The 27660-nt window shown below is 41.5% G+C and overlaps 1 protein-coding gene across 3 annotated transcripts in view; it reads right to left on the reverse strand.

Moving 5' to 3' along the window:
* UBXN2A (UBX domain protein 2A) overlaps positions 1-26734 on the reverse strand; it is a 45468-nt gene extending 18734 nt beyond the window's left edge. The window contains exons 1-3 of one of the 3 annotated variants that reach the window (XM_047069747.1): positions 26641-26733; positions 14558-14612; positions 1798-1936 (exon numbers count right to left, since the gene is read on the reverse strand). In XM_047069747.1, the coding sequence (XP_046925703.1) occupies positions 1798-1936; positions 14558-14598 (180 nt within the window). In that variant the 5' untranslated portion in view covers positions 14599-14612; positions 26641-26733. Of the gene's footprint in view, positions 1-1797; positions 1937-14557; positions 14613-26420; positions 26504-26640 lie in introns of those variants that run through there. The other 2 variants (XM_047069748.1, XM_047069749.1) reach the window with 2 other exon arrangements.
* Positions 26735-27660: the final 926 nt, after the last annotated feature.

The raw sequence follows: 27660 nt of genomic DNA on the forward strand, positions 1-27660 counted from the left end.
TGCTCTCTCTTAAAAATAAACATTAAAAAAAAATAAAAAATAAAATAAAACAAAACAAAATAAAATAGAGCAAAACAGGGGTGCTTGGCTGGCTCAGACTGTGGAGCACGTGATTCTTGATCTTGGGGTTCTAAGTTTGAGCCCCACATTGCGTGTGGAGATAAAAATAAAAAAGTAGGGGCGCTTGGGTGGCTCAGTCAGTTAAGCGTCCAACTTCAGTCCAGGTCAAGATTTCACAGTTCATGGATTCTAGCCCCGAGTAGGGCTCTGTGCTGACGGTTCAGAGCCTGGAGCCTGCTTCAGATTGTGTCTCCCTTTCCCTCTGCTCCTCCACCACTCACTCTGTTTCTCTAACTCTAAAAAAAATGAATAACGTTAATAATATCTTTAAAAAATACTAAAATAAAATAGAACAAAACAACAAAGAGGTAGAAAATAGGAGAAATAATATAAAAATTAAGTGCCTGGGTGGCTCGGTTGGTTAAGCAGCCAACTCGATTTTGGCTCAGGTCATGATCATGGTTTGTGAGTTTGAGCCACGCATAAGGCTTTGTTTTTTTTGCACTGGCAGTGTGGAGCCTGCTTGGGATTCTCTCTCTCTGCCCTTCCCGGCTCCCACTCTCTCAAAATAAATAAAAGAGGAGAGGGGAGGGGAGGGGAGGGGAGGGGAGGGGAGGGGAGGGGAGGGAAAAAAAGAAGAGAGAAAAGAACAGAACATGTCCTAGAATAGTAAAACAAGAGCTTCTACATTGAATGAATGAAAAAGGACCCACATCAAGGCCCATGAAAACATAGAATTAAATATTCTAAAAGCTTTCAGGGAGGGGCTCCTGGGTGGGTCAGTCAGTTAAGCATCCAACTTCAGCTCAGGTCTTGATCTCAGTTTGTGGGTTCGATCCCTGCATCAGGCTCCGTGCCTGCTTGGGATTCTGTGTTTCTGTCTCCCTCTGCCCCTCCCCTGCTCACGCTCGGTCTCTGTCTCTCAAAAAATAAACATTAAAAAAAAAAAAAAAGATTTTAAAGCTTTCAGGAAGTAAAAAATGTGCCACATACAAAAGCTCAGATACCAGAATGGCATTGTATCAATCAAGTGTGAAGGCAGAATAAAGGGAAACATAGACTTAGGCTTGCAAGGCTTTTTTTTTTTTTTTCCTCTTAATTACAGAGTGCGCATGCTCCAACAAGTCAATAAGGGAGAAGAACAGAGGGAGGGAGGGAGGGAGGGGGGGGGAGAGAGGAGGGGAGGGAGAGGGAGGAAGTGGGGAGAGAGAGGGAGAAAGAGGGAGAGAGAGGGAGAACCTTAAGTAGGCTCCATGTTCAGCTTGGAGCCCAATGTGGGGCTAGATTCCAGCATCCTGGGACCATGCACTGAGCCAAAATCAAGAGTCATCTTGAACACCAAAGGATGCTCAATGACTGAGGTACCCAGGCACCCCTAGGCTTACAAGGTTTTAAGCCATTTATTTCCAATGCTCTCTTCTCTTCACACTGTTTTTTATAAAGCTATCCCAAGCCTGGCTTCATCAAGGGCATTCTTCACTGAAACTAGCATGCCCCTGACCAAGAGCAGGGAGAAAATATGGTAATGACTAGTACAGTTTGGTGCTACTGCCTTGATTCCTCCTAAGGCACCAGCAGTTTAACCTACATTGCTTTTGTGGTATTAGTGCAATGTCAACACAGTGGAAAAGGTAGTAATAGCTTACTATTATTATGTAAACACTTTTGACCTCATGGACCCAAAATATGGTCCCTATTTTGAGAAACACTGGAAGAGAAAAAATTATGGACATTTACCTGTTTCTTCTGTTCAGTGGGAGACACACATTTGGCACCAACCTTCTCAGCTTCCTCAAAAAGGCTGTCAACAAAATATTCACAATTTGTTTGTCGATCATCACTAAGAGGTTGGTTGTCAGATCCTGTTTCACAGACCCTACACATAAAAAAAGAAAAATAAGCAGTTCTGACTAATTTTCCAAAAAATTACATGAATTGTTCTTGTTAAGGGATCTTGAACTCAGACGCTTCCTTGTACACAATTCAGACTCACTTCTAAATTAAAAATTTTTTTAATGTTTTATTTTTGAGAGAGAGAGAGAGAGGGAGGGAGGGAGGGAGGGAGAACAAGCAGGGGAGGGGCACAGAGAGAGGGAAACACAGAATCTGAAGCAGGCTCCAGGCTCTGAACTGTCAGCATAGAGTCCAATGCAGGGCTTGAACTCGTGATCCACGGGACCATGACCTGAATAGAAGTTGGATGCTTAGCTGCTGACTAAACCACCCAGGTGCCAAGACCCGTTTCTAAATTAAGATTCTAGCAGATATGTGACCTTGGGAAGTCATTAACCCTTTTGGTCCAGAGCAAGGTCTTCTCCACTTCAGTCTACTCACATTTGGGGAGGGATAGTTCTTTGTTGTGTGAGCTGCCCTGTCCAAGGATATTCAGCAGCATATGTGGCCTTTATCCACTAGATGCCAGTATCATGCTTCCTTCACCCACCCCTTCTTCCAGTGTTACAACAACTGAAACCATCTCTAGACATTCCCAGGTGTCCTCTGGGGGACAAAACTTCACCAGGTTGAAAATCACTGGTCCAGAGGAAAAAAATGTGTTCTTTGTAAAAAGCTCAAAATAGCTTCACAAGGTTACTGCAAAGGCTGTTTTTTGTTTTTTGGTTTTTTCTTTGCTATCAGCACAGAGCCCGATGCTGGGCTCCATCCCACAAATTGTGAGATCATGACAAGAGCCACAATCAAGACTAGGACTCTTAACCTACTGAACCACCCAGGTGCCCTTGCAGAGGCTGCTTGTAGGCAAACAGGGTTGAGCAATGGAATGTGAAAAGGTCCCACAGTGACCACTTGGCTATGAAGAGGCCCAGCAGGTGACCCACCTCAAAACATCCATAGGCCCTAACAATGGGCTACTCACAACCAAGAAGTTACCAAAAAAGGGAAAATTCCACGTGTTCCCATACCTCTTCACTTTTCCCCTTTAAAACAACCCCCACCCACTGCCTTGTTGCAGTTCCTCCTCTGCAGTCCTGCCCCTGCTCCTTTGAAGTGTATTCAATAAACCCTATCTCCTTTGTTCTGCCTGAGGTGAATTCTTTCACATTTGAGGGCCCCCATCCAATCCATTGAGAGACACCCCATTTAGACACCACAGTTACTATGTACCTTTTGGTCACAGAAAGCACTTTTGAACTAAAGGGGATAGTGTGTCAGGAACGGTCCTAATCATAGTTTTGATTTGCGTAATTTCAGAATGAGATTTCTCACTGAAGACTTTGATTTGTAATTAATACTCCACTATTTTTTAAATCAATTATTTATTATTTTTACATAAAAAATTTTTTTTAATATATTTATTTTTGAGGAGGAGAGAGGCGGGGGGGGGGGAGGCGCACAGAATCGAAAGCAAGCTCGAGACTCAGAGGTCAGCACAGAGCCCAACACGGGGCTCCAACTCATGAACCGCGAGATCATGACCTGAGCTGAAGTCAGATGCTTAACCAACTGAGCCACCCAGGAGCCCCTTATATTTTTTTGAAGAGAGAGAGAGAAAGAGAGAGAGAGAGTGAGCGAGCATGCACACATGAGCGTGGAGAGGCGGGGGGAGGCACAGAGGGAAAAGGGAAAGAGAGAATCCTAAACAGGCTCCATGTTCAGCACACAGCCCAACATGGGGCTCAATCCCATGACCCTGGGATCATGACCTGAGCTGAAATCAAGAGTTGAACTCTCAACCAACTGAGCCACCCAGGCGCCCCTTATTATTCAAGATTTTCTTTTTAAATAATCTCAAAGCCCAACATGGGACCTGAATTTACAACCAGGAGATCAAGAGTCACATGCTCCTCTGACTGAGCCAGCCAGGTGCCTCTCTATTTTTCTTTTTTAAAATGTTTATTTATTGGGATAGCTGGGTGTCTCAGTTGGTTAAGCATCTGACTTTTGGTCAGGTCATGATCTCGCAGTTCATAGGTTCGAGCCCCATGTTGGGCTCTGTGCTGACAGCTCAGAGCCCGGAGCCTGCTTCAGATTCTGTGTCTCCCTTTCTCTCTCTGCCCCTCCCCTGCTCGTGCTGTCTCTCTCTTTCTCAAAAATAAATAAACATTGGAAAAAAATTTTAATGTTTATTTATTTATTTTTGAGAAAGAGAGAGAGAGAGGGAAAGAGGGAGAGAGTATAAGTGGGGAAGGGCAGAGAGAGAGAGAGGGAGAGAGAGAGAATCCCAAGCAAGCTCTACATTGCCATCGTAGAGCCCAATGTAGAGCTCAAACCCATGAACCGTGAGTTCATGACCTGAGCTGAAATCAAGAGCTGGACACTCAACTGACTGAGACACCCAGGCACCTATTTTTTCTTAAATTTAGGTATAAACTGACATATTAGTTTTAGGTCAACAACATGATTTGATATTTGTACCTACTATGAAATGATCAGCACAGCAAGTCTAGTTAACATATATCACCATTAACAGTTACAGAATTTTTTTTTGTGATGAGAACTTTAAAAAAAATTTTTTTTAATGAGGGGCGCCTGGGTGGCTCAGTCAGTTGAGCGTCCGACTTCGGCTCAGGTCACGATCTCGCAGCTGGTGAGTTGGAGCCCCGCGTCTGGCTCTGTGCTGACAGCTCAGAGCCTGGAGCCTGCTTCGGATTCTGTGTCTCCCTCTCTCTCTGCCCCTAACCCACTCGCATTCTGTCTCTGTCTCTCTCAAAAATAAATAAACATTAAAAAAAATTTTTAAAAATGTTTTAAATGATTTTTAAAAATTTTTAATGTTTATTTTGGGATGGGGGGGGAGAGGGAGGAGCAGAGAGAGAGGGAGACACAGAATCTAAAGCAGGCTCCAGGCTCTGAGCTGTCAGCACAGAGCCTGATGCAGGGCTCCAAATCACAAACTGTGAGATCATGACCTGAGCTGAAGTAGGATGCTTAATGACAGCCACGCATGTGCCCCAGTGATGAGAACGTTTAAGATTTACTCCCTCAGCAACTTCCCAATATACAACAGAATATTATTAACTGTAGTTGCTATGCTGTATAGTATATCCCCATTACTTATGACTGGAAATTTGTACCTTTTGAGTCTCTTCGTCCATTTCGCCTACTCCCATCTACTGGTTTTTATTTTGCATTTATATTTTATTTTGTATTTTTATTTTGCATTATGTTTTTTTTTTACGAGAAATGTGTAATTTTTTTAAAATGTTCATTTATTTTTGAGATAGAGACAGAGCAAGAGTGGGGAGGGGCAGAGAGAGAGAGAAACACAGAATCCAAAACTGGCTCCAAGCTCTGAGTTGTCAGTACAGAGCCCAACGAGGGGCTTGAACCCACAAACTGTAAGATCATGACCTGAGCCAAAGTCAGATGCTCAACCGACTGAGCCACCCAGGTGCCCCTGTCATAAAAGAAATACTACTGAAGATATTGTTTGAAAGAAAAGATGGTTTCTGGTTTATCTTTTTTTAAGTCATACAGAAAATTCATCTATGTAGTGAAATACAATTTCTCAGATTCCATAAATAATGACAACATTTTTGGAGCTCTCATACTGTGCCAGGAACTGCAAGGTAGATATTCTTATCCACATTTTTATAGATAAGGAAAATGAGTCACAGAAAGGCTAAGTTACGTGAATTTACACAGCTAGTAAGTGACAAAGACAGAATCCAAACCCTGTTAATCCGTCTTCCGCATCTATGCACCTAAGCATGATATGCTATAAAGCTTCTCTCTTTTCTTTTTTTAAATTTTTTTAACGTTTATTTTTGAGACAGAGACAGAGCATGAGTGGGGGAGGGAGAGAGAGAGGGAGAGACACAGAATCTGAAGAGGGCTCCAGGCTCTGAGTTATCAGCACAGAACCCGATGCGGGGCTCGAACTCACGGACCTTGAGATCACGACCTGTGCCGAAGTCGGACACTTAACCGACTGAGCCACCCAGGCACCCCTATAAAGCTTCTCTTAATAGCTAACATTTACTGAGCATTTATTATATATTTTAGGAACTATTTTAAGTACTCCACATGAGTTAACTCATTCAACCCGCACACTGACCTAAAAGGCACATATTATTTTTATCCCTGTTTAACACGTCAAGAAAAAGTTTAAGCAAGTTGCCCAAGATCACAAAACTATTCGAAAGCAGTTCGAAAACTGAACTCAGGCACCCAATGCCTGTACTCTTAACCACTGTCCTAGACAAAATAGTCATCACTATATTATTATGTGCTGGGGCACCTGGCTGGCTCAGGCAGTAGACAATGTATTTCTTGATCCTGGAGTCATGAGTTCGAGCCCCATGTTGGGAATAAAGATTACCTCATAAAAAATAATAACCTTTAAAAAACTGCCAACACTCAGAGCAATATTTTAATGTAGGCATGCTCTTTTTACTCTTCTAGGTGATCTCTGTATACAAAGATGCTTCATATTACCACAAAGTATTAATTTTATTTTGCATTTATGTTGTCATAAAAGAAATATTAAAATTTTAATGTTCACTATTTTTGAGAGAGAGACAGCACGCGAGCGGGGTGGGGCCCTTCTCAGAGCAAAGACAGGATACTTCTTAATAAAAAGAATCACATGCTGAGACAATTTCTCACAGTACTAATGACTTTCCCGTCTCTTCAGTCAGTACAGCTGTGTAGCAGTAGAGGCTACTGCCTAACAGTTGAGGCTCTGGTGTCTGTGTTTAGGAACTGAGTCACACTGACTGGGTGAGAAACCTACTAGCCTCTGTGTGATGGGGCTTCCTCACCTGCAAATGCAGATACTACCACCTATCTTTCATGGTTGCTGTGAAGATTAGAAGCAAACACATACAAAAACCTATACCTGATATACAGTTTCTGTCAGTACACGCACTGGCACACAATATTAGAAAATGACATCATTATGACCACTCAATCCTCTCTGGTATTTGTTTTTTTCTGTTCAGAATGAAAGAGGACTTGGGTGCCTCCATCTTGACCTCACTCTCTAATTGGGGTCTTTCCAAAGTGTTTCTTGGCTTTTGCAAAAGACCCTGAGGACAATGCAACCTCCGATGGGAACTGAAACTACCCCCTTAAGCAACAAGGACTGCCCTCAGCCAGCCAGCCCCTGACAGTGATTGACTCCAACACAATGATCGATTTGACCTTCAATGCCTACCTGCCCAGACCCACACACCTTTGCTGCACATTTTCCTTATATAAACCTGGAAGTATTTTCCGCACTCTGGAGACAATCTTTGAGATGCTAGTCTGCTCTTTCCTGGCTATCTTTCAGGTGTTGGCGTCACAAAATAAATTCCTCTCTTGTTTCACAACCACTCTGCCTTTGGACTTTGTTGGTGGCCAGCGGCCGATCCTATAGTGTTTGGGACCCCCTGTGCCTCGGCTATAAAAAAGCAGTTTATACTTGATTACTATGTACAAAGCCAATAAAGCTGACCATCTAAAGCAGCTTTACTCCTTTACCTATTTGATAGGTAAATTCTACTAACCTTCATTATGTTAATTTAAGCCATTCAAATATCTATTGAGTACCTACAATGTGGTAGGTGGTAGGGGACACAAAGATGAGTAAGAAAATAGTCTAGGTTTTTAAAAGGTTCAGAGAACATCGTGTAAAGATGTACAGCTCTATGTCCACAAATTTGATAGCTTAGATAAAACGGACAGTCTTCAAACTTTTCTACCAAAACTTACATGAGGAGGAAAAGATAATATGCAAAGGCTAGTATCTATTAAGAAAATTGAGGGGCACCTGGGGGCCTCAATTGGTTAAGCATCTGACTCTTGATCTCGGCTCAGGTCATGATCTCATGGTTCCTGAGATTGAGCTCTGCGTCAGGCTCTGCAATGACATTGCAGATCCTGCTTGGGATTCTCTCTCTCTGCCCCTCCCCAGCTAGGGCATGAGCTCCCGGGTTCTCTCTCTCTCTCAAAATAAATAAATAAACTTAAAACAAACAAACAAACAAAAAAACTCAGGGTGCCTGGGTGGCTCAGTCAGTTAAGCGTCCGACTAGATTTCTCCTCAGGTCATTATCCCAGGGTCGTGGGATGGAGCCCTGCGTTGGGCTCTGCACTGAGTGTGGAGCCTGCTTAAGATTCTCTCTCCTCCTCTGTCCCTCTCCCCTGCTTGAGCTAAAATAAAAAGAAAGGAAAAAATGAAAATTGAGTCAATAATAATCCTCCAAAACAGATAGCACCAGGCACAAAAGATTTCACTAGTGAATTCTGTTGAGGTTTTGGGGTGATAGTGTGGTTCAGGGAGTCCAGAGCTGATGGTGAAGAAAGAATTCTTGAAGATGTTTTGGGGGCAAAAAGGTGATTTTATTAAAGCACGGGGACAGGACCCATGGGCAGGAAGAGCTGCCCCGATCCATGAGGAGAGACTGGAGTTGGGGGGGTAAAGTCCAGGGGAAGTTTCCAGTGAGATTTTCATATGCTAAAGAAGACTCACAGGATAGTGGAGGCCTAGCTATTTTCAAACTAAGGTTATTTTTCCCTCCAGCAAAGCATTAGCATTAGAATAGCAGGGAGTTCCTGGAGAAACCTCTGCCTACCTCAAGTACTGGTCAATGGGCTGCAGGTTGTAAGGAAATTTAACTTTATCTGCCATTTCCTTCTGCCTTTGTTTCCCACATCAAATTCTATCAAACATTTAAGAAATTGTACCAATTGTCTACAATTTCTTTCAGAAAATAAAAGCAGAAGGGAACACTTCTAACTCATTCTATGAGGACAGCATGGCTCTACTGCTAAAATCAGACAAAGACATTTCAAGAAAGGGAAACTCAAACAGTATCTCTCATCAATATAGATGCAAAAATACTCAACAAAATATTAGCATTTCTAATCCAACATGTAAAAGGAATTATACACTGCAACCAAGTAGGATTTTTTTCAGGTATGCAAGGCTGATTCACCATGAGAAAATCAATTAATGTAATCCATCACATCCACACACTGAAGAAGAAAACTCATGACCATATCAACAGATGCAGAAAAAGCAGCTGACAATATTCAACACAGACACATGATAAAAACTCTCAGCAAATTAGGAACAGAGAAGAACTCTCTTAACTTGATAAAGAAAATCTACAAAAACCTACAGCTAACATACTTAATAAGAAACTAGATGCATTCCTCCTAAGATCAGGAGTAAGACAAAGATGTCCCTCCTCACCACCCCTCTTCAATGCCATATTGGAAATCCTAGCAAAATCAGTAAGACATAAAAGAAATAAAAGGTATACAGAATGGGAAGGAGGAAGAAATAAAACTGTCTTTCTCTGCAGATGACAGGATTGTCTACACAGAGAATCCCAAATCATCATCAACAACAAACTCCTGGGACTAATAAGTAATTTTAGCAAAGTTGCAGAATACAAGATTAATATACAAAAGCCAAGTGCTTTCTTATACACCAGCAATAACAACTGATATATGGAATTAAAACCACAACAGTAGGGGCACCTAGCTGGTTCAGTTAGAAGAACATGCGACTCGAGTTTGGGGCTGTGGTTCAAGCACCACATTGGGTGTAGAGATTATTTAAAAAAATAAATAATAATAATAATAATAATAACAATAATAAAGAAATAAAAGTTTAACACTATATGGAGTGCTTGGGTGGCTCAGTAGCTAAGCATCTGACTTCGGCTCAGGTCATGATCTCATGGTAAGTGAGTTCAAGCCCCGTGTCAGGCTCTGTGCTAACAGCTCAGAGCCTGGAGTCTGCTTCGGATTCTGTGTCTCCTTCTATCTCTGCCCCTCCCCACTCAAACTCTGTCACTCTCCCTCTCTCAAAAAATAAACATAAAAAAAAAAAGTATAACGCTATATACATCAGCACCATTTCTCAAACCTCACAGAACTGTACAATACAAAGAATGAACCCAATGTAAACTATAGTTGATAATAATGTATCAATATTGGTTCCCAATTGTAACAAAAAAAACTACACTAATACAAGATGTTAATAACAGAAGAAACTGTGGGGGGGGTGGGGGTAGGGGATATGGGAACTGAGTATTTACTGCTCAATATTTATATAAAACTCTTAAAAATAAAGTTTATTAAAACAATTTTTAATGTTTATTTTTGAGAGAGACAGACAGAGTGTGAGCTGGGGAGGGGAAGAGAGAGAGAGGGAGACACAGATTCCAAAACAGGCTCCAGGCTCTGAGCTGTCAGCACAGAGCCCGACAAGGAGCTGGAACCCACAAACCACGAGATCATGACCTGAGCCACAGTCAGACACTTAACCAACTGAGCTACCAGGCGCCCCCAAAACAAGGTTTATTAATAATATTTTTTAAAAATGGGGTGCCTGGATGGCTCAGTCAGTTAAACATCCGACTTCGGCTCAGGTCATGATCTCGCGGTTTGTGAGTTGGAGCCCCACATCAGGCTCTGTGCTGACAGCTCGGAGCCTGGAGCCTGCTTCGGATTCTGTGTCTCCCTCTCTCTCTGCTCCTCCCCTGCTTGCACTCTGTCTCTGTCTCTCTCAAAAATAAATAAACGTTAAAAAATTAAAAAATAATAATATATATTTTTTTTAATTTTTTTTTTCAACGTTTATTTATTTTTGGGACAGAGAGAGACAGAGCATGAACGGGGGAGGGGCAGAGAGAGAGGGAGACACAGAATCGGAAACAGGCTCCAGGCTCCGAGCCGTCAGCCCAGAGCCTGACGCGGGGCTCGAACTCACGGACCGCGAGATCGTGACCTGGCTGAAGTCGGACGCTTAACCGACTGCGCCACCCAGGCGCCCCGAAAAATAATAATATTTTTTAAAAAGAGTATGAAAGACATTCTTGGATGAAAAAAATGAGAAAGTACACATTTAATTTTTCTTTATAATTCAAAGAATCTCTTTATATTGTACTATATATTAAGCTTAATGCAGCAAAAATCCCATGGGCATATGAATTTACCAGGACTTGCCTTAACACTAAAAGTATCCAGACAATGTTATTATTTCATCTATGTTCTCTACTCTGTCATCCTTTCCCTTGTCCTTATCCTCTTATGATACAAATGTCAATCCTCCTCTCCATAATGTGAAAACCAGATTACAAAGTTGTTATAGCTAAGTAAAAAGTCTTGAAGTTTCAGGAATTCCTCTAATAATAAAAAGTATACAAGTTCAGGAAAGGGACTTTTAAACATCTATTTTGGCTTCTGACTTTCTCATTCACTACAGTGTTCTGAATAAATAAGGTTATCAACTAGCTGTTGCCCAAATGGGTGAAGGATTTGCATCTGTGTATGCTTTATTGGAACACACAGTAAATACAGATCTTCACTATTTTATAGTCTTTGAAATACTGATATACTTAGGAAATCAGTCTTCATTTTGTTTTACTGGACTGCTATTTTTTTTTTAATGTTCATTTATTTATTTTTGAGAGAGAGATGGGGGGCGGAGGAGAGAAAGACAGGGGGAGAGGGGGAGGGAGGGAGGGAGAGGAAGGGAGCAGCAGGGAGGGGGGAGGGGGGAGGGGGGAGGGGGGAGGGGAGAGGGAGAAAGAAAAAAACCCAATTAGGCCACGCTGTGTGCACAGAGCATGATCCGGGGCTTGAACTCACAAACCTCGAGATCATGACCTGAGCTGAAATCAAGAGTTGGACACTTAACTAACTGAACCACCCAGGTGCCCCTGGACTGCTACTTCTAACAAAATCTATTTTTGTTACAAAAAATTTCTTTGTTACAACGAAAAGTATAAAATCTAACCCTAATCTTTTTGTGTAGATACCTTACTAATTATTTAATTACACTCAAAGTACTGATACATATTACAACATGAATGAAGCTTGAAAACATGTTAAATTAAAAAAGCCAATCACAAAAGACCACATATTGTGTGATTCCATTTATAAAATAAAAATGTCCAGAACAGGTAAATCTATAAAGATAGAAAGTATACTGGTGGTTGTCAGGGGCAGGGTGTAGGAGAATGAGGTATGACTACTAATGGGTATGGTGATACAAACGTTATAAAATTGACTGTGGTGAAATTTGTGCAACTCTGTGAATGTACTAAAGCCTGTTGAACTGTATACTTTAAATGGATGAATCATATGGTATGTGAATTATGTCTCAATAAGCTGCTGGGAAGAAAAAAAGTCCTAAGTTAAAATCAGTCATTCCATTTATTTTTGTGCAAGAAAGAGTTAATGCAGCAGGCCTAACTGCTGACTGCTATCCTTTGAAAGGTCTGCTTACTTTCTGTATGATTCTGGAAAAAAATTTTTAAGTTTATTTATTTATTTTGAAAGCGAGAAAGAGCGAGGCAGAGATGGAGAGAGAGAATCCCAAGCAAGCTCAATGCTGTCAGCCCAGAGCTCAACACGGGGCTCTGTCTCATCAACTGTGAGATCATGACCTGAGCTGAAATCAGGACTCAAGACACTTATCCAGCTGAGCCACCTAGGTGCCCCTGAGTCTGGAATTTTAGTATGTGACTAGCTTCCAATAAAAACCCCAGCCTAGGCATGCCTAGGCTAGGCATCCTCTCAGCAAATCATTAAACCTGGGAGAGGTCTTAGAGGCCCCTGACACAATCTCACAATTATATAGTATCAAAAACATAAAACAATAAGTAGTGAGAAAGCAACAAATAATATTTGTTTAGTACAGAAGCATTTACAAAGTATCTGTAAGTATGAAATAAATACTTGTCTGTCTCCTTAAATGGACTATGAATGGAAAAAATTTACTTCAAGTATTTAAAACAAACAGCATAATACAAAAATAAATATTTCACCTTAGATAAGTCAGAATAAAATATTCTACACTGACTGGTAAGAACCATAGACTTTGCACCTACCATTTATGGAATCCCTGATATGTGCTCACTCTCTCTTTTTAAAATTTTTTTTTAACATTTATTTATTATTAAGAGACAGAGAAAAAGCATGAGCATGGGAAGGGCAGAGAGAGGAGACACAGAATCCGAAGGAGGCTCCAGGCTCTGTCCTTTCAGCACAGAGTCCGTCCTGTCAGCACAGAGCCCAACACGGGGCTCAAACTCACAAACCACAAGATCGTGAACTGAGCTGAAGTCAGACGCCTAACCGACTGCGCCACCCAGGTGCCCTTCTCACGCTCTTTAAAATAAAAATAAAATGGGGCGCCTGGGTGGCGCAGTCGGTTAAGCGTCCAACTTCAGCCAGGTCACGATCTCGCGGTCCGTGGGTTCGAGCCCCGCGTCGGGCTCTGGGCTGATGGCTCAGAGCCTGGAGCCTGTTTCCGATGCTGTGTCTCCCTCTCTCTCTGCCCCTCCCCCGTTCATGCTCTGTCTCTCTCTGTCCCAAAAATAAATAAACGTTGAAAAAAAAAATTAAAAAAAAATAAAATTAAAATAAATTAAAACATAAATACATACGTATCTTTCAGGTACATACACATATGTATCTCCTGCCTCTGTTTTAGTTTTTATTTATTAATTTTAATTTTAATTTTAGAGACAGAGCGCAAATTGGGGAGAGGGGCAGAGGAGGACAGAATCCCAAGCAGGCTCCACACTCAGCTCAGAGCCCGATGCAGGGCTTGATCCCAAGACTCTGGGCTCATGACCTAAACTGAAATAAAGAGTCAGACACTCAACCAAGGAAGCCACCCAGGCCGGGTGCCTGCCCCACCCCCCGCCCGCCCCTCTGTTTTAATTCAGTTGCTCAAAGGCCAAAGAGATAGTGAAGACAGTGAAAGGATTCAAACTTAGGCTTATCTGACTCCAGATCCATTTTATTTCCGCTATGACTCTAAGACAGAACAACCCAAAAAAGTAAACAGTTCCTGGAATTTCTCACTTAAACAACAGAAGTAATACGCGACCAGAGAGAAATTTAACACTTTTTTATTAATAATAAAAACATTTAGGGGTGCCTGGGTGGCTCAGTCGGGCGAGCGCCCGACTTTGGCTCAAGTCATGATCTCACAGTCCTTGAGTTCAAGCCCCACACTGGGCTCTGTGCTGATAGCTAGGAGCCTGGAGCCTGCTTCAGATTCTGTGTCTCCCTCGCTCTCTGCCCCTCCCCCACTCGTGCTCTGTCTCTCTTTCTCTGTCAAAAATAAGTAAAAACAGGGGTGCCTGGATGGCTCAGTCGGTTAAGTGTCCGACTTCAGCTCAGGTCATGATCTCACAGTCTGTGTGTTTGAGCCCCGCATCAGGCTCTGTGCTGACAGCTCAGAGCCTGGAGCCTGCTTCAGATTCTGTGTCTCCCTCTCTCTCTGCCCCTCCCCTGCTCATGCTCTGTCTCTCTCTGTCTCCAAAATAAAGAAAAACATTTAAAACAAAAAACAAAAATAAGTAAAAACATTGAAAAAAATTTTTTTAAATAATAAAAACATTTAGTAACTTCATTAAAATCCATTCAACGCAGCTTTGAATAAAAATTTACTTTTTAAAATACATTACCTTTAATTTTTTAACTAAAAGAACCATAATGAAAACATCTACAGTTAGTGAAATGCAGCAAATATAGAAACTAAAAAAGGCATTAATAACAGAGAAAATTCAAATTAACTTACCATTCTTCTTTGATACTTTCAAGGTTATCTACTTCTTTCATTCTCTTTTGCCTTACTGTAAAAGTAAAAATAAACAAAAGCTAAATTCCTCAATTTAGAATTTTAGATACATGTATTTTTATGCATGAATATTCTTTGACATAAATTATTAGGTACTCTTGGGGCGCCTGGGTGGCGCAGTCGGTTAAGCATCCGACTTCAGCCAGGTCACGATCTCGCGGTCCGTGAGTTCGAGCCCCGCGTCAGGCTCTGGGCTGATGGCTCGGAGCCTGGAGCCTGTTTCTGATTCTGTGTCTCCCTCTCTCTCTGCCCCTCCCCCATTCATGCTCTGTCTCTCTCTGTCCCAAAAAAATAAATAAACGTTGAAAAAAAAAATTTTTTTTTTAAATTATTAGGTACTCTTAAAGTAGCACTGCAAGCGTCTTAAGGACCTGAGTGACCAAACTTGAAGCTCTCATTTTCATCTACAAAGTATAAAAATAATAAAAAATAAATTCTGGAGTCTAATAAGCTTCCAACAAAAGAAGTATTTCTTAAAAATTATGATAAAAAGTTACAATGTGCCCTTTGGTTTAACAAACAAAAGTGAATGTAACATTCTTATTCTCATTCTTACAATTCCTTGGGGAAGCAAACTGACAAGATGTACAGTATACAATTCATTGGCATCAATTATATTTACAATGTTGTATGGCCATTGCCACTATCCATTTCCAAGAGTTTTTCAACTTCCCAAAAAGAAACTCTGTACCCATTAAACAATAATTCTTTATTCTTCTCTCTTCCCAGTCCCTAGTAATCTCTTTTCTACCTTCTGTCTCTGAGTTTGCCTTGTATTTCACATAAACAGAATCATACAATATTTGTCCTTTTGTGTCTGGCTTATTTCACTTAACATAAACTCATCCTTTTTACAGGTAAATAATATTCTACTGTATGTATATACACTTTGTTTACACATTAATCTGTTGACAGACGTTTGGATTGTTTCCACCTCTTGGCTACTGTGAATAATTTTACATTCCTGCCAGAGTTCTAATTTCTCCACATCCTTGCCTTGTTGTTTTATTATTTCTTTAAGTAATATCCACACCCAACATGGTACTCAAACTCACAACCCCGAGATCAAGAGTAACATGCTCTACTAATGAGCCAGCCAGGCACCCCGTACTTGCTATTTTCTTTTATTGAGAAATACCCATCCTACTAAAGTGGTATCTCATTGCAATTAGGGATGTTGAGAATCTTCTTCATGTGCTTACTGGTCATTTGTCTATACATACCTTCACTGGAGAAAGGTCTGTTCAAGTCCTTTACCCATTTTTTACTTATCTGTTCTATTCCTTATTTTTGCCACTGTTTTTAAGTTGCAATTTTTTAGAACATATTTTAAGTAGTCTCTACACCCAACGTGGGGCTTGAACTCACATCCCTGAGATCGAGAGTCACATGCTCCACCAACTGAGCCAGCCAAGCATCCCGAGTTGCATTTTTCTCTATTCACCATTTGCTTGGCTGCTATACACCCTGGATTACTTTCCAGAGTTCTAAGTTGGTTCTAACAGTTACTGCTTGTTTTTCAATGTTTGTGTGGGAACATGAGCTTCAAACTGCTCATCTTGCCATTTTGCTGACATGACCCTCAATTTTAATTAAAAAAATTTTAGCCTCAGACATATTTGGAACTTATCTTAGTTACAGTGACTCCACATGACTGTTTTTATTTAAAAGTCCATCTTTTCCTGGGGTGCCTGAATGGTTTAGTCAGTTGAGCGTCCCATTTTTGATTTCAGCTCAGATCATGATCCCAGGATCTTGGGAGCCTTATGTTGGGCTCCTTGCTGAGTATAAAGCCTGTCTGGGAGGCTCTCTGAGTGTAGGGCCTCTCTTTGTCTCCCTCTGCCCCTCTCTTCTGCTCCCATATGCTCTCTCGCTCTAAAATAAAAATAAAAGAAAAAATAAAAGTCCACCTTTTCCTAAAAAAATACAATACAGTAAAAAAGTCCATCTTTTTCTGACTTTTTCCTTCAGATCTAACAGTGGATTTGTGGGTTTTTGTTTTTCAATGAGTTATAATTTATTAATATTATTTATTTTGATTTTCCATTTCCCAGATTTGTCCAGTGGTGGCCCCTTCAAGGTGACTTCAATGTCCTTTTGCTACGTCTTCATAATTCTTTGAGCACTTTCTTACTTTCTGGAGCAAGCAGATGCTCCAAGATCATTTGTTCTTCCTCTGCCCCAGCCCTGGAATCAGACTTTTCTCTAAGGGGCCATGGCTACCCTTTTTTGTTGGAAAATTATATTAAGAAACCAAGATCTGAGTGTGTGTTGCTTCTCGTGTGTCAGTGCTTCCGGGACCTCTCAGTGGACAGATGGCTTGGACTACTTTAAACATTCATTTGTTTGTTTGTTTCTTAACAATATTTTGTTACAAAGGCAAAACAATAATACAAAAAGTCTGGGGAAGACAAAAGATAATCCATAATTTCATTACCTCCAGCAATAACTATTTAAACTTTTGTCTCTGTTTCTTCATATACATTCAAATGCATTATTAGTATATTAATAATTCTTATTTCCTGTATTTTTCATTTATGTGCTTTTTCCATTTGACTACATAAACTGCTTCATAAATATTTTAAAGGACACATATTATCACATCAGGCAGTTATATACCATGACTATTGGGCATTTAGTTCACTTTCAATTTTTCCTAATAAATTCTGTGTATACAGCTAACTTTGTTGTTTCTTCAGATTCCTAGAGATGTGGAAAATCAGGGTCAAAAGATCAATATTTCTGCGACATGTAAATAGTGTACCTCTATTTAAAAACGTAAGCAGATCCAGGGCACCTTGGTGGCTCGTTTGGTTAAGTGTCCATCTCTCGATTTTGGCTCAGGTCATGATGTCATGGTTTGTGGATTTGAGCCATGTCGGGTTCTGTTCTGACAGCATGGAGCCTGCTTGGGATTCTCTGTCTCCCCCGTCTCCCCCTGCCTGCTTGCTCTCTCCCCCAAAAATAAATAAATAAAATAAACATAAAAAATAAAGTAAAATAAAAATTTAAGCACATCTGAATAGAAGGCAAACATGCTAATAGCCACTGAAGATCCACCAGACCTATCCTAAAAATCTCCCAAGTAATTTACCAGGTAAATTTAATCTGGTAAGTGAGGATCTGGCAGCAGCCAGATAAAATCAGTCTGACTTCCTGCTGCTAATGGAGCTGTGCCATAACCACAGCAACTTGTGTTGAGCACTAATTCCCACTTAGCGTCTGTTCTGCTAGGAATTAAAGTAGGATAGTGGAATCTGCTCTGGAAAATATCCTACCATTGAAAGTTGTTTTAAATACCTCTAATTTTAATTATGAATTGACTATGAGTTGATGGAAAATTTATTTGTTGGCCTTGTCATGAGAAAATTGTGAAAAATTCTGTAAGACAAGGAGAAACTGAAAGGGAAGGAAAAAGGAGGAAACACAATGGGGCTGAAGAGTGCAGAATATAAAGCAAAGGACAGCACCTTCAAAGCCATCCCCAACGGTAACTTCACACTCTGCCTTGTAGCTAGAGGGCAAGGTAGGATTCATGAAAGCCACACCATCTGAGAGGAGGGCATCCAACAACTAAAGCAAACTGGATGACTCTATTATCACAAGTGAGCTATTCTGTATTTCCAAAAGACTTCTGTAATGCTCTTCAAAATTATTCCCTAGACCTACAGCTGTGTTGGACAAATTCTGTGTATACAGCTTACTTTGTTGTTCTTTCAAAGGATCTTAGTCAATATTAAATTAAATTAAATATATACATATTATGTATGTATGTACATATATACGTATATATGTATATATATTTAATAAATATATTCAATATATATGTATATATTAAACATAAGGCACTGAATTAGGCATTCGATTTACAAATAAACCAGACAAGAAAATTTTTTTATATCATTAATTTATAACATCTTAAATAGATTATATGAGTAAACTATAGGCGTTAAAAATGCAGCCATAAAAATGATTGTTAGGGGCGCCTAGGTGGCTCAGTTGGTAAGGTGTCTGACTCTTGATTTCGGCTCAGGTCATGATCTCATGGGTCGTAAGACAGAGCCCCACGTCAGGCTATGAGCTGACAGTGCGAAGCCTGCTTGGGATTCTCTCTCTCACTCTCTCTCTGACCCTTCCCCTGCTCGTGCATGTGTGCTCTCTCTCAAAATAAATAAATTTTTTTTTTTAATTTTTTTTTTTTTTCAACGTTTATTTATTTTTGGGACAGAGAGAGACAGAGCATGAACGGGGGAGGGGCAGAGAGAGAGGGAGACACAGAATCGGAAACAGGCTCCAGGCTCTGAGCCATCAGCCCAGAGCCCGACGCGGGGCTCGAACTCACAGACCGCGAGATCGTGACCTGGCTGAAGTCGGACGCTTAACCGACTGCGCCACCCAGGCGCCCCTAAAATAAATAAATTTTTAAAAAAAGCTTTAGGGGCGCCTGAGTGGCTCAGCCGGTTAAGCGGCCGACTTCGGCTCAGGTCATGATCTCCCGGTCCCTGAGTTCCAGCCCCGTGTCGGACTGTGTGCTGACAGCTCAGAGCCTGGAGCCTGTTTCAGATTCTGTGTCTCCCTCTCTCTGACCCTCCCCTCTTCATGCTCTGTCTGTTTCAAAAACAAATAAACATTAAAAATTTAAAAAATAAATAAATAAAATAAATAAATAAAAGCTTTAAAAAAAACGACTGTTAAATGTAAGATATAATATTGTCAATATTCTTTTGAGTTTGCAATGTTTATTATAGTTATTAGACAAATATGAACATACCATCTCTGGACCAAGGATGAACCTGAGGTCTAAAAGGGGGAAAAATAGTGTATATTTTTATTTATTGTATGGAAAAAAATGAGCTAAAACTATTAAAAGAATGTGAGAAGGTAAAAGGGGTAAACAAAAGATGGCTAAAATGGTTATCTATCTATCCTAATAGCAATATGAAAAGCAATGTTCAAAATTAATAACTCAAAATGTACATTGTAAAGAAATACGACTGTACATAACAGAAGAAATAGCTATGAGTTCAAAGTAGTTGTACTTAAAGAATAGGTGCATTTTTAGGTTTCTAACACTACTGTCTTTTAAACTATGTGTATATATTATTTTGATTTAAAAAATTAAAAAGCAGAGGCACTTGGGTGGCTCAATCAGTGAAGCATAAGACTTTGCCTCAGGTCACGATCTCATGGTTTGTAAGTTCAAGCCCCGCATCAGGCTCTTGCACTGACAGTATGGAGCCTGCCTGGGATTCTCTCTCTCCCTCTATGCCCCTCCTCCACTTGTACACACGCTTGCACTCTCTCCCTCTCAAAATAAATAAACTTAAAAAAAATTGTTTTTTAAAGTAGGAAACAAATTAAAAACATATTCAGAAAACCAGAATTTCATGGTCACTAATTTTTTCTCCTAAGACTTTGTCCTTCTTCAAATCTCATACTTCTAAAACTAATTGCTTTCCTTTAAAACAATTCTTTCTTTTCTGGCACCCAACTTCCAACTTCAGTTCAGGACATGATCTCACAATTTGTGGGTTTGAGCCCCACACTGGGCTCTCTGCTGTCAGCACAGAGCCAGCTTAGTATCCTCTGTCCCCCTCTCTCTGCACCTCCCCCACTTGTGCCTGCACTCTCTCCCTTTCTCTTAAATAAACTTAAAAAAAAAAAAAAATTCTTCCCTTTCTGAGGCACCTGGGTGGCTCAGTGGGTTAAGCAACTGACTTTGGCTCAGGTCATGATTTCACTGTTTGTGGGTTTGAGCCCCGTGACAGGCTCTGTGCTGACCGCTCAGAGCCTGGAGCCTGTTCAGATTCTGGGTCTCCCTCTCTGTCTACCCCTCCCCTGCTCACCCTGCTCATTCACAGTCTCTGTCTCTAAAAAATAAATAAATGTCAAAAATAAATAATAAAACGTACAGAAAACAGAGAAAAACATAAAACACCCACCCCAACCATTCAGAGGTCAGGAAAGTTTTAATTTGGACTTATTTACTTCTTTTTTTAAGAAATAAAGCATTGGGGCACCTGGGTGGCGCAGTCGGTTGGGCGTCCGACTTCAGCCAGGTCACGATCTCGCGGTCTGTGAGTTCGAGCCCCGCGTCGGGCTCCGGGCTGATGGCTCGGAGCCTGGAGCCTGTTTCTGATTCTGTGTCTCCCTCTCTCTCTGCCCCTCCCCCGTTCATGCTCTGTCTCTCTCTGTCCCAAAAATAAATAAACGTTAAAAAAAAATTAAAAAAAAAATAAAGCATTATAGAATTGAATACAATTTCACTTAAAAATTAAATGGTATGTCTTAAATATGTGCATTTCATTGCATATTAATTATACCTAAATAAAGCTGTTAAAAACATTAAAAAATGTAGAGCCAAAGATTCCAACCCTCGTGGACATTACATCCTGGTGGTGCTGTTTTTCACTTGACAGTTTTGTAACATTATTTTCAACTACTCTAAATAATCCCTTAGTTTGGATATGATCCTTATTGTCTCATAAACATTTATTATACTTTTTTGTTCATACATAACCATCCTTGTGGGCATTCAAATCCTAACTATCCTTCAAGTCACAGCTCAAGATCCATGTCTACCATAAACTCTTTGTTTCTTTTCGTTAAGAAATATGACTGTACATATCAGAAGAAACAGCTATGAGTTCAAACTAGTTGTACTTAGAGAAAAAGAATGGGTGCATTTTTAGGTTTTATAAAAGGTAAAATATATATTTTTAAATGTTTATTTTTTTTTTTTTTTTTTTTTTTTAAATTTTTTTAACGTTTATTCATTTTTGAGACAGAGAGAGACAGAGCATGAATGCGGGAAGGTCAGAGAGAGAGAGAGGGAGACACAGAATCTGAAACAGGCTCCAGGCTCCGAGCTGTCAGCACAGAGCCCGACGCGGGGCTCGAACTCGCGGACCGCGAGATCATGACCTGAGCCGAAGTCGGACGCCCAACCGACTGAGCCACCCAGGCGCCCCTAAATGTTTATTTTTGAGAGAGAGAGCTCGAGATGGGGAGGGACAGAGAGAGAAGGAGACCGACAATCCAAAGCAGGCTCTGGCTGACAGCAGAAACCTTGAACTCAAGAACTGTGAGATCCATGACCTAAGCTGAAGTCCGACGCTCAACCGACTAAGACACCCAGGAGCCCCAAGTAAGATATTACACCTGTACTAATACTCCTCTCCTAAAGCATGTAGATTTTTGGTATTTAAGTCACATTATCTGATACTGATTCCTGTTGTTTCTTTTGTGTTTTTTAGTTGCCTCTACTGGATCCAAGAACCTTGAGAACAGGTATGGTGACTTACACATTTTGTGTTTCTTCCAAGTGCCTAGCTGAGTGCGAACCAAAGAGGAGCCATCCCTAAAGTATGTCACTATGTTTCCCTTTAACAGGTTATTGCTCTCTAGCAAACTGCTAATATTTTTCATCATTTCATAATTGTAAGCTACTAATAAATGGGTTTTATTTGTTTTATGAAAGCAATAGAGAATGAAGAAGACCTTGTATTCAAACTGACTTGTACTGGAGTACTGGGTACATCATTTTTGAGCTGGGTGAGTTCATCGTTATTTACCTTCTCTAAGCTCCAGTTGCCTAAACCTGTAACATAGGGATGACTGTCATCCTCACAAGCTTGTTTCGAGGAGTAGAATACTAAGAATATGATAATGTTTGCTCCTTTCTCTTTTCTGATCCCTCCGTCATAATCTGTTACAAGGACTGGTAAGAATCATTTTCTGGCTTAGTGTTAAGTTTCAATTTTAACATGGCTATGAAACTTTAGTTTTGATTTCACTAATGAAACTTCTAAAAACGTTTATACATTTACTGAACCTTCCACCACCGTGTACAAGGCTCTGGTTTAGAACTAATGAAAGGGTAAATAGCATAGAGTCTACACTATCAGGGAGTTTACAGACTAACAAGAAAAAAATATACTGAATTACTGATTGTAAACATGGCATAGAATTATTAAGTAAAAACTGAATCTAAAATAGATATAAAGGCACCGGTATTTCAATATTTCCTACCATAATCAGTAATATGTAAATAAGCCATGTAAAATCTATTTATATCAACTGAGTGAGCTTCTACAATCATCAGTCACGGGACACAAATGAACTGAAGTCATGTACTATACTACAGAGAATTTAAAAAGCCACCTGACAAATGTCTAAGTCACCAGCATGAAGCTCAATATCAGAAGGGACAGATGAATAGAATTTCCTTCATTTTGCTTCAGTTTGCTTCCAATTAGTACCACTACCATCTTATATTTGTATTGTGTATCACAGTTTACCAAACACCTTCCCAATTATTATCCCACTTACTCCCAACAACTGCAGTTATAAAATCAGTCAGGAGACAGAGGAGATTGAGCTTTTTGGAACATATCCACCGAAAGGAAAACCCAGTCAAAATAGACTTAGACTACCAAGAAAAAGTCTTTTCAATGTATACATTAAAATTCAAACAGAAAAAATTTGCATAATACTGATTTTACTTATGTTGTAAACATACATGACAGGCTACTTTTTTTTTTTTTTTTAAGATTAAGGTTTTGTATCAAGATATTATACCACTGGGTATGCTATCTTTATGCAGAAGCTGAAGTTTCTCCTTAAGGATAAAGCCATTCCTGGCATTAAACACAGGGCAAAGGAACCGATGGATCACATTTCAGTGGGTTCTTTTCACTTCGCTCTTCAGGTCTCCAAACCTCCAAGAGCAAACTATGGTAGCATCAAAATCAAACACTTTAAAAGACAGTTTGTGTATTTAGTGAATTCTAGTTAACTATTAAATAATAAAAATTCAAAAATTATGGGAAGTTTGAGCTTATCTTAGTTGCAATCACAGTACTTGAAAAAAAAATACATATTTGTCTTCTTCTAGAACTGTTAATGTGGAAGTTCTATGCTCCCAAGGACCAAAGTGACAGTGACAAAAGTAATTTAAATGAGAAATTCTAGGGGGAAGGGGACACTTTGGCAGAGATTGTCAAGGTCACTGAGGCAGCCATACTTTGACATCAAGACATTCTCATTCCAGGGCTCCATACTGAAGTGTTATCTACCTTGCAATACCCAGCTCAAATACAATTTCCCCTAGAAAACCTTCCACAATTACTCTGAAAGACGGAAACATAAAATTATTAACACAGAGAGGAGAGATCAGCTATGTACCCTTAGGACACATACTATCTTAACAGTCACAACTCTAGGACCAAATATCACCTCTTGGTGGTTTTCTCCCATCCATTCCCATCCCCATACAATGCAGTTTCTACACAGAAAGTTTTCTTTTTTTCTTTTCTTTTTCAAGTAAACGCTACTCCTAACATGGGGCTCGAACTCACAACCCTGAGATCAAGGGTTCCATGCTCTACCACAGAGCCAGCCAGGAGCTCCCAGGGTTGACTTTTTAAGATACAAATTTGACTGAGGAGCACCTGGCTGCTCCCTGGTTGAGCATGCAACTCTTGACCTCAGGATTGTAAGTTTGAGCCCCGCGTTGGGTATAGAGTATTCCTTAAAAATAAAATCTTAAAAAAAAAAAAAAAAAGACTGCAATTTACCTGCTTAAAACCCTTCAATGACCACCCACGCTCTTCAAATAAGGTCCACATATGTTGGGTAATATTACAGAGTTCACTGTACTCTTCTCTCCCTATATTTGAGTGGTTTAAAATTTTGCTATAGGGGCGCCTGGGTGGCGCAGTCAGTTAAGCGTCCGACTTCAGCCAGGTCACGATCTCGCGGTCCGTGAGTTCGAGCCCCGCGTCGGGCTCTGGGCTGATGGCTCAGAGCCTGGAGCCTGCTTCGGATTCTGTGTCTCCCTCTCTCTCTGCCCCTCCCCCGTTCATGCTCTGTCTCTCTCTGTCCCAAAAATAAATAAACGTTGAAAAAAAAAATTAAAAAAAAATTTTTTTGCTATGAAAGTTTAAGAGACGGGTGCTGGTTGGCTCAGTAGGTTGGGTAGCTGACTTCAGGTCATGATCCTGCACTCTGTGGGTTCCAGCCCCATGCTGGGCTCTGTGCTGTCAGCTCAGAGCCTGGAGCCTGCTTCAGATTCTGTGTGTCTCCCTCTCTCTCAGCTCCTCCCCCACTCACACTGTCTCGCTCTCAAAAATAAATAATCATTAAAACAAAGTTTTAAAAAAAGTTTAAGAGAAAGAAATAAACAGCTGGTCCCAAATCCCTAACGCTGCTTAAAAGACCTGGCATCGTATCTCTGGCTCCCTTTTGCATTCTACACTCAATCCAACTGCTGTGACCTTTTCAGTTGGGTAAACTTCCCCAGCCTCCTTCAGTGGAATAGATTCCACTTTCTTCCCTCCTTTGGGAGTTACCTTCACCTAATTCCTATTTACCCATAATATGTTAGCTGGTAGACTGCTTTCCTAAGAAAACTTTACCTGACTTTCCCAGCTGGTTATCCACTTGTTACATATTCTCACAACCTGCTACATTCTTTCTTTTTAAGCCTCTATGTAGGTTTATTGGTATTTACAGTTGAGCCTTGAACAATACAGGTTTGAGCTATGCAGGACTACATATATGCAGTTGTTTTTTTTTTTTATAAACACAGTACATTACTGTAAATGTATTTTCTCTTATGATTTTCTTCATAACATTTTCTTTCCTCTAGCTTACTTTATTGTAAGAATACAGCATAATGCATATAATACACAAAATGGTGTTAATCTACTGTTTACATTATTGGTAAGGCTTTTGGTCAACAGGTTATTAGTAGTTAAGTTTTTGGGTGATCAGAATTCATACAGATTTTCACCGTGTGGGGGTTGGCACCCCTAACAGTCCCACCATTGTTCAAGGGGCAACTGATACTTGTGTGATTTGTTGTTTAATATGTTCCCCCCAATAACAATGTAAAGTCCATAAGCAAAATCTATAGAGGTCACCATAGTATTGTGGGCACTCACCATACAGTAGGTGCTAAAAAATTCTGAATGACAAATTAAGTAATTAACATTAAATATTGGGTAAAGTATCCATGTATTTATCGCAGTGCAGGGCTAAGAGTCAGTTCTCAATACTTTGTTATACCGTATTCTGCCTTGTATCATTATTATTCGCGTGCTTAATCAGTCCCTCCAGCCTGCACACCATTCGTACCCGTTTTTGGATGCCAACACTAACTTTAGTGGTATAAACAGGTGCTCAATATTCACTGAGTTTAACTGCCTTTAAAATCAATACGCCTTTTAGCATATTTACATAGAAGACGCAACATCAACTTAAAGAGCTTTCCCCATTAAAAATTAAACTGTAATTCAAAAACTTATCAACACTCCCCAAACACACTTGAGCCATGACTTTAAAACAAGGAGGCCGATGTTGACGTCGTTTACACAATGTCATACTTTACAGTTTCACACTGACATCAAAAAGACTGTCAGTTTCCTGTTTTTCTTTTCCATCATCTCAAATTAAGTACGAAGAAATCGATGCTGGACACCATTCTAACGTTCCTTATCGCTAACAAGGAAACTGCGAGTGAAAAAGAGACGCACACTTTTAAAAAATGAAACCTGGAAAACAGCGAACACGAAACCTACAAAAGAGTGTTGTGGGAGACTGGTAACGAAGCTACCTAAGAAACGGCCACCGCAAACAAACGTGCCATTTCGGCACAGTGCTCTTGCAGGGCACGTCTTTGGAAATGCGGGCATTCGAACGCTCCTAACTCGAAGTTTCCGAGTACCGTCAGAGCGGAAGCCCTCCGCTGTGCTCGTACGCAGGAAGCAAGCGCAGGCTGCAGGCCCGAGTCGCGGCTCACCTGAGCTGGCCAGGAGTCTCGCCCCGGCCGCCGCCGCCAGCGTCGCCGAAACCGTCCGGATCCAGGGCCCGCCGAGACCAACACCCAGACAAGCGCCACGGCTCAGCCGGACCCAACGACCCCAGCGCCCCCGCCCGGGAGACGCCGGCCCACGCCCGGCGGCCAGCGGATGCCCCAGCCCCTCGCCCGGCCGAACGCGGCGCGGCCCCAGCACACTCACCTCTGGGCGTGGCCGCCTCGCGGCCGCGTCCTCAGTTGGCTCAGGGGCCGCGGGCGCCACCGCTGCTGTCGGGCTGCAGGCCCTCAGACCCGCTGAGGCTCCCGGGCCGCGCAGCCGGCGCCCGGCCCGCCTCCCGGGGTCTCCGCCGCCCGGCGCCGAGCGCGCGCCGAGCTGGCTCTGCGCAGCCCCGAGAGCGCGCGCGCGCGGGAGGGCGGGGCCGGCAGCCGCCACCGCCGCAGGGCTCGGCGTTACGCGAGCTCATGGCGGCCGCCGCCTTCCTGCACCCGGCGCGTCCGCTAGCTGCCTTTTGAGCCCGCGCGGAACGTGCTGGCTGCGAGGTGTGGGCTCCACCGAGAACCCAGCGGCTGCCTCCCTCTGTACCTCTTCGGCCTCTGATTGAATACGCGGAGAGATTTCCCTGCATTCCCACAATGTGGAACTTTACCCGAGCTCTGGGATTCTGGAAAGCGACGGTTAAAGAAATCCCTCCACCCTTTTGTGTCCCTGAAATGGTTTTCTGCAAGGAACCGCCTTTCCCCGTGTGACTCAGATATGACTCACGTGTGCCCCCTTGTTCACCTGTGACGGATCAGACACAGACCCTCCAAATTCCCTTATTCTTTTGCCTCATAAATGATTAGCCGAACCGACTGCACTCGCTGAGCAATCTGGACAAAATACCAGCTACCTTCACTCGACCAAACTTTAGTCAACTTCTCTCCTTCCACCAGGCCCCTAAACTTTGACCCACCCTCCGCCTGAGCCAGTCAACAGCCCCTTCTAATCCACCGCTCTTGAAAATCTGGGTCCACGTCCGAGTGAAACACTGAAGTGCTGTGTGATCGATCACCCGCCACCCGTTCCTCCCACTTCCGCACACCCAGGTCTTTCTAGTCTTTGTTCCCTCCTCCCTGCGAGAGAAAAGCCCTTTTCTGATTTACCTTAGAGACAGTTGCAGATCTCAGGGTCAGAGTGCCCCTATAGAAATAGTCACCCCTCCCCACTAGTGAAGCTGCCATA

The sequence above is a fragment of the Lynx rufus genome, unplaced genomic scaffold (assembly GCF_022079265.1).
Source record: "Lynx rufus isolate CCGP_SWC_20201006 ecotype Redwood Valley unplaced genomic scaffold, mLynRuf1.p SCAF_8, whole genome shotgun sequence".
Taxonomy (NCBI): Eukaryota; Metazoa; Chordata; class Mammalia; order Carnivora; family Felidae; genus Lynx; species Lynx rufus.